Source organism: Oncorhynchus keta, chromosome 27 (genome assembly GCF_023373465.1).
Source record: "Oncorhynchus keta strain PuntledgeMale-10-30-2019 chromosome 27, Oket_V2, whole genome shotgun sequence".
Taxonomy (NCBI): Eukaryota; Metazoa; Chordata; class Actinopteri; order Salmoniformes; family Salmonidae; genus Oncorhynchus; species Oncorhynchus keta.
Window position 1 is genome coordinate 8,175,202 of NC_068447.1, and position 12,772 is coordinate 8,187,973.

Genomic DNA, 12,772 nt, shown 5'->3' on the forward strand with positions numbered 1-12,772 from the left:
AAAGATGAGGAAAGAAGTCGTACCAGGAAGCAGTGAAGTACAACCATCCAGCCCCAGCCACCATCTGGGGAATCCTCATAATGAATCTCCTTCTCTTTATTCTCCTCTTTCTTCATACAAGCATTCAGGGCGTTATTTCTGTTGAACAGGCTGAGCTTGGCAGCCTTGGGCTCGCTGCAAACATACCACAACAATGCAACACTTTTCAAAGTAAACAATAGCTATGGAACACTTTCAAAGTAAAATGTTACAATGTAATGCTTACAAAAAAAACATAATGGAACACTTTCAAAGGACTGTAAACCACCACATCTATAGGCTTAGTTACTCAGCCACAGCGCATTCTGATAATAATCCTAATCATGAGCCATACAGTAAATCTCAGCTAAACGCTTGATGAGAACGTAAGAAAAATGTTCGGTATAGAATTATATCATCTACTGTATACTGTACTGGTATATATTGCACATGAAAAGCTGTGGTCAGAAAAGCACTTTATTTATTTTATGAAATAAGTCATACTCCAAATGTACTGTATGTAATCAATACAAAAACCTCAAAGTAGTGGCTCATTTGTTCTAATTTCACCTCTACTGACAAAGCTTTAGTTGTACAGTAGCTACCAAAGACATTGCAATGTCTTCATATCTTAAAGAATAGTTTTAAAGTAATCAACCGTGGCTACTATTTCATTCCCCCCACTCCAGTTGGTAATAGTGATGGATAAGGACAGGTTCCTGACTCCTATTGGTTAGTGCAGACAGAGCCCCTGGACAGATTATTTCAGGGTTGTTAACATTAAGGCCTGTGACGATACCAGTACCATATTATTATTTTTTTCATGGCAAAAATGGAAAACCCCAAAGCAGACCAAACTCTTTGGTCCTTTAAAAACCTTCTGTATGTAACATATTGTGTTCTATAACCTGGAAAATAAATACAGGTGACTCTGGATGACATCATAATGTCATAATGTCTGGATGACATCATAATGATGTTTGTTTGCCAACAATAGGGATGTTTCTTTAACAAGTTAAGTCCGCTTCGTGTTTTATTTCTTTGCTAAGATACTAACAAGTATCGCGATACTGGTATCGTCCCGGCCCTCGTTAACAGGTTAACAGGTTAACAAGCACTTTAGTGTTTTAGGTGTGTTTACAAAACGTGTCTGAAGTACAGTAGATCTCCTTGGTCCGACTGTCTGTGGGTGAATTTGAAGATTTCACACTCGGACATATAGAATGGTCTAAATTAAAATGTGTAAACTCCTCCCACCCAGGGAACTCGGCCTGTATGTCGCAGCACACGTTAATATTTCAACACGCACCATCTATAGAGTCCCTTGAGTAAAAGCGCTGTCAGCAACACTATACTTGTCCCAGGATATTGTACATTTCCTATAGACACTGGCCAAGTGCAATGCTACTGACAGCGCTTTACTCAAGGGACTCTATAGATAGAGAGTTAAGGATACTGAGAGGTTGGGAGTTCTTCTTAGAGACTGTAAATTATCATGTATCACCCATCTAGCTACATATGATTATGTGTGTGTGTCATGGATCACCAGCAAGGACAAGGTCCCAGCTTTGTGTGTGTGTGTGTGTGTGTGTGTGTGTGTGTGTGTGTGTGTGTGTGTGTGTGTGTGTGTGTGTGTGTGTGTGTGTGTGTGTGTGTGTGTGTGTGTGTGTGTGTGTGTGTGTGTGTGTGTGTGTGTGTGTGTGTGTGTGTGTGTGTGTGTGTGTGTGTGTGTAAGTAAGTAAGCAAAACCCCAGCTTTGCTAACATGAATCCGTAGCCTTGTGTCGTGAGGTTCTCCCTGGAATTAGGAGTGGTTGAGGAGATTGACTTGTTCATGACTCTTTAAATCTGTCTAAGCCAGCTGTGGGGTGATAATGACTGCCAGCCAACTGTGTGGTGATAATGACTAGCAGTGCGTCCCAAATGGAGCCCTATTCCCTTTGGACCAGTGTACTATAAAGAGAATAGGCTGACATTTGGGACAAACGCCCAAGCCGGGACTTGGTCGCTCCATAAACCAGACAAAAAACACTTTAACATGCAAACAAACTTGACCTGAAACCAGTACCTTCCAACTACTTTGCAGACGCTGCATTGTTGGACATCCGATTGCTACAGATATAGGATCTTAATTTGATCACCCTGTTTCAGGAGAGCTTACCTGAGGTTTAAAAAGGCTTCTGAACTATGACATTTTACCTATGAAATTTCAGACTTGATTTTCCCGTACGAAGAACATATCAACCCCTGCAAAAATGTTGCTTCATTAAATTATAATCCACATTTTCTGTTGCTGCATGATTATTTTCTTGCTGTAGCAACCTGGCTCAAATTCAGATCCTACATCTGTATATCATATGATGTGGTTAGCTGGTATGTCAGTCTGCAATGTAGGTCAGCCTGGCCAATGTTTGGTTGTGTTGATGAAGCTCTGTAGATTAATCACAAAAGCATTCCAAGAAACACCTCCACATTTCCAAGATTCCTGCCAGCCCAACCCAGCTGCTAACAACGTCCTTCCTCAGGAACATATATCCCAGTTAGACAACAAGTCCTCAATAGCACCTAGCAGTTTGCACTTGTATTTTCTCACTAAATCAAATAAAATGTTATTGGTCACATACACATGGTTAGCAGATGTTAATGCAAGTGTAGCAACATGCTTGTGCTTTGAGTTCCGACAATGCAGTAATATCTAACAAATAATCAAATAAATTCACAACAACTACCTTATACAGACAAATGTAAAGGGATGATATATATATATATATGGATGAGCGATGCCGCACGGCATAGGCAAAGATGCAGTAGATGGTATAGAGTACAGTATATACATATGAGATGAGTAGCACTAGCACTGACTGCTGCTTTATTAAGGAAAACATTTACTTACTGCCATTAATACAGGTAACGAGTGGAGGACAGAGGAGCCTCTTAAAGAAGAAGTTACAGGTCTGTGAGAGTCAGAAATCTTGCTTGTTTGTAGGTAACCAAATACTTATTTTCCACCATAATTTGCAAATAAATTCATTAAAAATCCTACAATGTGATTTTCTGGATTTTTTTTTTTTCTTCTCATTTTGTCTGTCATAGTTGAAGTGTACCTGTGATGAAAATTACAGGCCTCTCTCATCTTTTTAAGTAGGAGAACTTGCACAATTGGTGGCTGACTAAATACTTTTTTTGCCCCACTGTAAGTGATGGATACTGTCTGATCCCTGACCACACAGACGCATTACAGTAGTTAGGCCTAGGTTAAAGATATCCTATGGAGGGCTTGGTTTTTAATCACATGAAAGGGAAAAATATAAATATATATTTTTTGTATGTTGTGCTATTCGTCAGAGTGCCTTGAATTGAAAATATACTGCACATCCTAAAACATACACACACATCCCTACTTGCATGCTTCATTTGGCTTGGTCAAGTATCCAGCCCTACTTGCATGCTTCATTTGGCTTGGTCAAGTATCCAGCCCTACTTGCATGCTTCATTTGGCTTGGTCAAGTATCCAGCCCTACTTGCATGCTTCATTTGGCTTGGTCAAATTATCCATCCCTACTTGCATAGTTCATTTGGCTTGGTCAAGTATCCATCCCTACTTGCATGCTTCATTTGGCTTGGTCAAGTATCCAGCCCTACTTGCATAGTTCATTTGGCTTGGTCAAGTATCCATCCCTACTTGTATGCTTCATTTGGTTTGGGCAAGTATCCATCCCTACTTGCATAGTTCATTTGGCTTGGTCAAGTTATCCATCCCTACTTGCATGCTTCATTTGGCTTGGTCAAGTATCCATCCCTACTTGCATAGTTCATTTGGCTTGGTCAAGTATCCAGCCCTACTTGCATGCTTCATTTGGCTTGGTCAAGTTATCCATCCCTACTTGCATGCTTCATTTGGCTTGGTCAAGTATCCATCCCTACTTGCATGCTTCATTTGGCTTGGTCAAGTATCCATCCCTACTTGCATAGTTCATTTGGCTTGGTCAAGTATCCATCCCCATCAAAGAGAACCTCTCAAAATTGGTTACCAAAGATGCGCTTCTCCAAAGAAACACATTTGACTATTACTTACAGTACATTTGGAAAGTATTCAGACCCCTTGACTTTTTCCACATTTTGTTACCTTACAGCCTTGTTCTAAAATTGACGAAATATTTTTTCCCCTCATCAATCTACACACAATAAGTCATAATAACAAAACAAAAACAGGTTTTTAGATAAAAAAAAAAACATGTATTAAACATACATAAGTATTCAGACCCTTTGCTATGAGACTCGAAATTGAGCTCGGGTGCATCCTGTTTCCATTGATCATCCATGAGATGTTTCTACAACTTGATTGGAGTACACCTGTGGTAAATCAAATTGATTGGACATGATTTGGAAAGGCACCCACCTGTCTATATAAGGTCCCACAGTTGACAGTGTATGTCAGCAAAAAAACTAAGCCATGAGGTTGAAGGGATTGTCCGTAGAGCTTCAAGACAGGATTGTGTCGAGGCACAGGTCTGGGGAAGGGGGTGACAAGTGGCCTGGCGGGTAGGAGTGTTGGGCCAGTAACCGAAAGGTGACAAGGTAAAAATCTGTCATTCTGCCCCTGTGCAAGGCAGCTAACCGACTGTTCCCTGGTCGCTGTGGATGTTGATTAAGGCAGCCCTCCACACCTCTCTGATTCAGCAGGGTTGGGTTAAATGCAGAAGACACATTTCAGTTGAATGCATTCAGCTGTACAACTGACTAGATATCCCCTTTTGTTTCTTAAATGAAAGAAGTTTGAAACTACCAAGACTCTTCCTAGAACTGGCCGCCCGGCTAAACTGAGCAATCGGGAGAGAAGGGCCTTGGTCAGTGAGGTGACCAAGAACCCGATGGTCACTCTGATAGAGTGCAGCAGAGATGGTTGTCCTTCTGGAAGGTTCTCCCATCTCCACAACCATCTCTGCAACACTGTGTATGCCTTTACTGAGTAAAGGGTACTTCAATAAATGTCATATTTCCTTTTTCTTTTTTATAAATGTGCAAAAATGTACAATAACCAGTTTTTTTCTCTGTCATTATGGGGTACTGTGTGTAGATTGATAAGGAAAAAAACAATTTAATACATTTTAGAATAATGCTGTTAACGTAACAAAATGTGGAAAAAGTCAAGGGGTTTGAATACTTGCCGAATGTACTGTATACAAAATACTAGCCCCCATTAATATGGCATTTTAGGAGGACTGAATAGTTTTAAGGAGCGTATCTTTGGTAATCGGACGAGGGGCGCTCTTTGAAAATGGGGATGGATAAGCAAAATGAAGTATGCAGGTGAATTGTGAATCATGAAAAAGCATGAAGGCAAAAAAAAACTCAAAGCACTTTCAGTAGACCATTTAAAACACCTTTATTCATAGGCTACTTTCCTATTTTTCCACTTCCATGGGCCCTGTGTGTCACTGCTGGATTGGCTGCACTTCCACTCTCAACTGTGTTACCGTTAAAACCTGCTTTTTGTGAGTCTTAAAATGGTCACTTTTGCGATTGTTTTTAAGGACAAACCTCAAATATTACCGCCCCTCCCATCTCAGTACAAGCGAGCTGATGTAAATTGACGAAACTATCCAGGGTGTGCCAGGTTTTACATGACGGAACTGCAAACTAATGTGCGTTTGACACTAGCGCCTGAGCACCAGCTGAAAGTAGAACCCTTTAGTGAGAGAGAGAGAGAAACAGAGAAAAAAAGAGAGAGAGAGGGAGAGAAAGAGAAACAGAGGAGAAAGACAGAGAAAAAGAGAGCGCAAACAGGTCGATCAAGCTGATCAGAACATGATGCTGGTTGAGCACGGGCGTTTCCTGTCTATCGGCTGGGAGCAACAAAATGGAGTCATGTTCAAATTTGCCGAAGGCAGTGCGGGGAGGGCTTTGTATGCATCACAGAAGTTAGAGTAGCAATGATCCAGAATGCTAGAGGCTTGTGTCACGCATTCGATATGCTGATAGAATTTAGGAAGTATTGTTCTCAGGTTAGCTTTGTTAAAATCCCCAGCTTCAATAAATGCAGCATCAGGATGTATGGTTTGCAGTTTACATAGAGTCCAGTGAAGTCCTCTCAGGGTCGACTAGGTATCTGCTTAGGGGGGGGGGGGTTACACGGCTGTGACTAATCAAAGAGAATTCTCTTGGAAGATAATGCGTTGGCATTCGACTGTAATATATATAATAATAATATATAGACTGTAAGGAATTCTAGGTCAGGTGAACAAAGGGACTTGAGTTCCTGTATGTTGTTGTGATTACACCATGAGTCGTTAATCATAAGGCATACACCCCCGCCCTTCTTCTTACCAGAGAGATGTTTGTTTCTGTCGGCGCGATGCATGAAGAAACTGGGTGGCTGTACCGACTCTGACAACGTATCCCGAGTGAGCCATGTTTCCGTGAAACAGAGAATGTTACCATCTCTGATGTCTCTCTGGAAGGTAACTCGTGCCCTAATTTCATCCACCTTGTTATCTAGAGATTGGACATTGGCGAGTAATATGCTCGGAAGCGGTGGATGCTGTGCTCGCCTTCTGAGTCTGACCAGTAGGTAGGCCGCTCTGTCTGCCTCTCCTGCGGCGACCACGTTGTTTTGGGTCAGCCGCTGAGATAAGATCCCATGTCCAGGGTGAAGCTCAGATGGGGCAGTAGGGTAGCCTAGTGGTTAGAGCGTTGGACTAGTGATTGAAAGGTTGCAAGTTCAAATCCCTGAGCTGACAAAATCTGTCATTCTGTCCTTGAACAAGGCAGTTATCCCACTGTTTCTAGGCTGTCATTGAAAATAAGAATTTGTTCTTAACTGACCTGCCTAGTTAAATAACAGTTAAAAAACAAAGGATCTGCTTTGGGAAAGACCAGTTCCTGGTTGGTAAGTTGACATCACTTTTATATCCAATAGTTCTTCCCGGCTGTATGTAAAAACATTTTAGATTTTCTGGGCTAACAATGTAAGAAATAATACAAAAAAAATAACAAATAACTGCATAGTTTCCTAAGGACCTGATTTATACTGTTTTATACATATTATTATTGGTAATTAGATTCATTAAAAGCAGCCATAGGATCTCTACAGTCATTAGTGGGTACAGGTATAGATACAGGCGGAGGTGTCATTTTACCTGTTGTGTTCTTTAGGTAGCATGGTGAAAGCAGCAGCAGCAGAGAGAATTCAAAAGATTTGTTGTCTACTGTAGCGTCATCCTCTGGTGTGTCTGGATAGGGAGATACATCTACAGCTGTGTCAAGGTTAGCCTTGCACCTGTAACAACATACACACAAGTTAGAAATAACTTGAAAATCACCCTAGAAAATGTTTAACCTCAAGGTCTTTTATGGTTCGATAAAAGCTAAATTAAATGAAATTCATGGCAACCGTGTGACTTGTCTTGAGAGAGAAACTTTCCCTGACTGAAGTTGAAGTCAGCAAGCGTTGTACACAGATAACCACCCATCAAAGCGTAAGCACGAAGACACAGTATTTAAATGAGATCCATTTGATTGAGTTCTCACAATGACCACCTTTGCAGAATGATGCAACTTTCTTCTTGCCTTTCCAGATTCCTGTCGGGGAGATCAAATAGATCGAACAGATCACGAAGGAGGAGACAGGGATCAGGACTAAACTAGTCTTGAGATAATGAACGGGGCAAGAACCCCGTTTTTAAAAACACTCGGCTAGATGTCAACGATGACCACTAGCACAATGACCATCTTTCTTTGAGAAACTCTGAAAAAGCAGAGACATCTCTGGACAAACAGACAGAGAGACAGACATAAGGTAGGCGAGGGGGACAGACAGATCTAAAGCAATAGTCTGACCATAGCACTCTGTCATCAGCCAAAATGGTTGAAAAATGATGATTATCTATAGATTGTGTTTTGTTATATTATTCAAATCAAATTGGAGAGTCAGTTGAAGCTGTCCTACAAAAACTGTCATGTCATTACAGGGCATCTTAATATTACTCTACATTTTGCTTTAAGAGCGCGAGCAGCTTCAAACTAGATCATGCCGGATTGGATTTCCTTCCTGCAAGCCAGGGCTGAAGTAAGCTAAATGTCACCTCTGGCATGCATGACATGTATTGAACCACCACAGACCTGGTGCTCAGTCTGTCGGGTTATACCAGGGAGGAGCTCAGAAGCAGGAGGATGAGCTATTGTGGGGGTGGGACTGTAGGGTGTGTGTCAGGGGTTTCCAGCCCTTAGCATTATCTCTGAGTTTCTATGCAGTGCTAAGGGCCCTGATGTGGAGGCTGCTAGTATCTCTGGCCCTGAGCAGTGCTAAGGGCCCTGATGTGGATGCTGCTAGTATCTCTGGCCCCGAGCAGTGCTAAGGGCCCTGATGTGGAGGCTGCTAGTATCTCTGGCCCTGAGCAGTGCTAAGGGCCCTGATGTGGAGGCTGCTAGTATCTCTGGCCCTGAGCAGTGCTAAGGGCCCTGATGTGGAGGCTGCTAGTATCTCTGGCCCCGAGCAGTGCTAAGGGCCCTGATGTGGAGGCTGCTAGTATCTCTGGCCCTGAGCAGTGCTAAGGGCCCTGATGTGGAGGCTGCTAGTATCTCTGGCCCCGAGCAGTGCTAAGGGCCCTGATGTGGAGGCTGCTAGTATCTCTGGCCCTGAGCAGTACTAAGGGCCCTGATGTGGAGGCTGCTAGTATCTCTGGCCCCGAGCAGTGCTAAGGGCCCTGATGTGGAGGCTGCTAGTATCTCTGGCCCTGAGCAGTACTAAGGGCCCTGATGTGGAGGCTGCTAGTATCTCTGTCTCTGAGCAGTGCTAAGGGCCCTGATGTGGAGGCTGCTAGTATCTCTGGCCCCGAGCAGTGCTAAGGGCCCTGATGTGGAGGCTGCTAGTATCTCTGGCCCTGAGCAGTGCTAAGGGCCCTGATGTGGAGGCTGCTAGTATCTCTGGCCCCGAGCAGTGCTAAGGGCCCTGATGTGGAGGCTGCTAGTATCTCTGGCCCTGAGCAGTGCTAAGGGCCCTGATGTGGAGGCTGCTAGTATCTCTGGCCCTGAGCAGTGCTAAGGGCCCTGATGTGGAGGCTGCTAGTATCTCTGGCCCCGAGCAGTGCTAAGGGCCCTGATGTGGAGGCTGCTAGTATCTCTGGCCCTGAGCAGTGCTAAGGGCCCTGATGTGGAGGCTGCTAGTATCTCTGGCCCTGAGCAGTGCTAAGGGTCCTGATGTGGAGGCTGCTAGTATCTCTGGCCCTGAGCAGTGCTAAGGGTCCTGATGTGGAGGCTGCTAGTATCTCTGGCCCCGAGCAGTGCTAAGGGCCCTGATGTGGAGGCTGCTAGTATCTCTGTCTCTGAGCAGTGCTAAGGGCCCTGATGTGGAGGCTGCTAGTATCTCTGGCCCCGAGCAGTGCTAAGGGCCCTGATGTGGAGGCTGCTAGTATCTCTGGCCCTGAGCAGTGCTAAGGGCCCTGATGTGGAGGCTGCTAGTATCTCTGGCCCTGAGCAGTGCTAAGGGCCCTGATGTGGAGGCTGCTAGTATCTCTGGCCCCGAGCAGTGCTAAGGGCCCTGATGTGGAGGCTGCTAGTATCTCTGGCCCTGAGCAGTGCTAAGGGCCCTGATGTGGAGGCTGCTAGTATCTCTGGCCCCGAGCAGTGCTAAGGGCCCTGATGTGGAGGCTGCTAGTATCTCTGGCCCCGAGCAGTGCTAAGGGTCCTGATGTGGAGGCTGCTAGTATCTCTGGCCCCGAGCAGTGCTAAGGGCCCTGATGTGGAGGCTGCTAGTATCTCTGTCTCTGAGCAGTACTAAGGGCTTTGAGGTTGAGGCTGCTAGTATCTCTGGCCCTGAGCAGTGCTAAGGGCCCTGAGGTTGAGACTGCCGGTATCTCTGACTCTGAGCAGTACTAAGGGCTTTGAGGTTGAGGCTGCTAGTATCTCTGTCTCTGAGCAGTGCTAGGGCCCCTGGGGTGGAGGCGTGCTAGTTATTGACACATACTATAGTATGTCACATTATACGCCACATAGCTAGCTGTGTGCTATGTCTGGACAGCTACCATATCCATCTTCTGTGTGAAGAGCTAGCATGTCTGGATAGCTAAGTTAGCATATTAATTTCCCAAGGGGCTCTGGTCTCATCTGTCTATCTATATAAGAACCCTATGATGGAAACCTTCAGGTCAGCCAAAATGTTAGTTAGAAGCTTTCTCGCTGGGCAGAAACTGGATGAATCGCTGTTGTTTCCACGTTGCTGTTTCAATTAAAATTCAATGTATTTTTTCCCTGAAAAATAAATTGGATATACCAAAAAGTCATCAAAGTAAACTCATTTCAAGAATTGTTAAACATTTTTTTTTAAATTAATCACCCAACTTTTAACCGAAGTCCAATGATATGATTGACATTTTTTTTGCCTTCACTTTGTAATCACATAGACGTCGAATTGACATTGGCTATGCCCAGTGGGTTCAGTTACAGCATCCAACTCCCTTTGGAGTGTTGCGTCAACAATGGCTTAACAGGCAATTAATTACAATTAATTACTAGGCATGTTGATTGCTTTGTCCTGGAGTAGATCAGGTTGAAACAGGATATTGGTCAGGTTGAAACAGGTCAGGTGGTCAGGTGACCATAAGAGTTCAATTAAAAGAACAAAACCTGTTGAACTCATTGTTTCGTTGGAAAATGAAAGATTCTCTCATTTCAGAGTAATTGTTCTCATCTCAAGGGTTTTCCAATATTTGAGAGCAAACAACTCAAATTAAGATATTTGATCATTGTATGTTTTGAATACAATAGCTTGAGATAATGTATCAGTTTCCTTTTTAAGGATTTACTGTACGAACAAGCTCTGTGACCACAGATCTGTAGCCACAACTACTGTAGCTTTGCCTCCCCATATGACTCCATATTATAGTAATACAACACAATACTAATAGCAAACTCTCACATTCTTGAATCCGCATTAGTCATGAGGAATGGTGAGATTAAGTTGCTAAGAAGCTGCTTGGTTATTAGGTGAAAAAGATTTTGGCTTAGTTTATTATCCCTGAAAAGGAGAATGGAACGACCACACACCACAGTATTGTGAACTCATACGCCAAAGTATTCAAGTACTATTTCAAATCTTTAAAATACGTTGTGTTTGCATGTCCTCACCGGGAGTGCCAGGTGGTCAGGGTTTTATATTGGTTCCACTTTTGGCGGCAGGTAGCCTAGTGGTTAGTGCGTTGGACTAGCAAGATCAAATCCCCGAGCTAACAAGGTAAACAATAAAATAAAAATGGCCTTCTGCCCCTGAACAAGGCAGTATTTAAAAAAAACTCTGTCATTGAAAATAAGAATTTGTTCCTAACTGACTTGCCTGGTAAAATAATTAAATAAACTTGAACTGGGAGAGTTTCAAATTTAAAAAAAAAACTATTTGAACCGAGGTCTGGACCATACAGTAGTATTGTAAATATAAACTCATAGAGAGGTCTCTTACCATATACAAATCTGCTGGATCAGTTGCTCTCTTTTAGATCAGAGTTTTATTGTTGCATTGTGGCCCCTCACTCACCCTACCTACAGTCACAACTCTGTTTGGGGGGGAAAAAAATAGATAAATCACTACCCACTAGGCTGTTTGAATTCAGTTCGAGAAACACACAGGTCATAAATGTTTGAATTCAGTTACAGTAACCTTATAACAACCAGATGACCAGGTGAAGAACACAGAAATAACTGAACATTAAATGGGCAATCTGGGATTGGCACATCACTTTTGGGACTTTTAAATTAATGACATTTAGCCAGATCCCAGATTTCTTCATTAAGTTACTATGTAAGACCATATGAACATATATTTCCCCTCCCAAAGTATTTCACACAAGATGGATAATCACGACTAATTGTCACCGCTAATTAATTTAATAAAGGACTTATGGGTTGATAGATTCGATCAAACTACATCGGTGCAGTGCCCGTGAACTCCAACGCGCGCAAAATTGAAATTACAACAAATAAAACGTAGTGTGTAGCAGCAATCATTAATAGTAGGCTACAGCCAACAAGAAAACAAAATAGCCTCATATAAATTATTATGTATTTGTGACTTTTTTTAAAACAATAAAACCATATCCCCAAAGCCCTATAAAAATAAATACAGAAATGCAAAAATACTTCAGTATAGAACACTTAGCTATTGATTCATGAAAACTGAAATTACAGTATTTAACATACTTATGCATACCTTAATCTTCCATCAGATTTTGAAGTATTTTCCTCTTGATCTCCAATAGTAAGAAATATCGATGGTGTTCTGCGCTCGAAGAGCTAGATGGGAGATGCCTACATTTTAGGTGCACACTGTCCTTTTGATAGTGCACTTATTAATAGGCTGCTTCTACTTGAAGTTTCCTTGACATACACATCGACATTGCAGGACCCGTTCCTTTGAGGATGAATGAGCCATAACTTTATTTAACTGTGTGTATTCCCCCTCAGAGTTCAACAGAACTTTTGCGATTCATTGAGAAGGGTCGCGTGAACCAAAGTCGCTCTCACAGGGGCTGACACGTGACTGGCACGTAACGATCGCTCTGAAAACCTCCCAAAGGAGTATAAAAACGTCTCACTGCTCTGTCAAAACAGCATGTTAATAAAGGCTAAACATTGAGAATGAGCACGAACAATGTTAACAGTTACAGATTATAGAGATGATCGGAGATAGAGGGTCTTTCTACAGGTTGACAGCCAGCCTAGGCGTTATCGCTGACTGCAGTGGTCTCGCCGCATGTAACGGGACA

The 12,772-nt window shown here is 42.9% G+C and overlaps 1 protein-coding gene across 2 annotated transcripts in view; it reads right to left on the reverse strand.

Moving 5' to 3' along the window:
• LOC118360252 (monocarboxylate transporter 5-like) overlaps nucleotides 1-12,555 on the reverse strand; it is a 55,724-nt gene extending 43,169 nt beyond the window's left edge. Inside the window, exons 1-4 of one of the 2 annotated variants that reach the window (XM_052481469.1) lie at nucleotides 12,217-12,555; nucleotides 11,470-11,563; nucleotides 7,157-7,296; nucleotides 24-174 (exon numbers count right to left, since the gene is read on the reverse strand). In XM_052481469.1, the coding sequence (XP_052337429.1) occupies nucleotides 24-174; nucleotides 7,157-7,179 (174 nt within the window). In that variant the 5' untranslated portion in view covers nucleotides 7,180-7,296; nucleotides 11,470-11,563; nucleotides 12,217-12,555. The remainder of the gene's footprint in view (nucleotides 1-23; nucleotides 175-7,156; nucleotides 7,297-11,469; nucleotides 11,564-12,216) is intronic. The other variant, XM_052481468.1, reaches the window with a different exon arrangement.
• Between the last annotated feature and the right edge of the window lie 217 nt (nucleotides 12,556-12,772).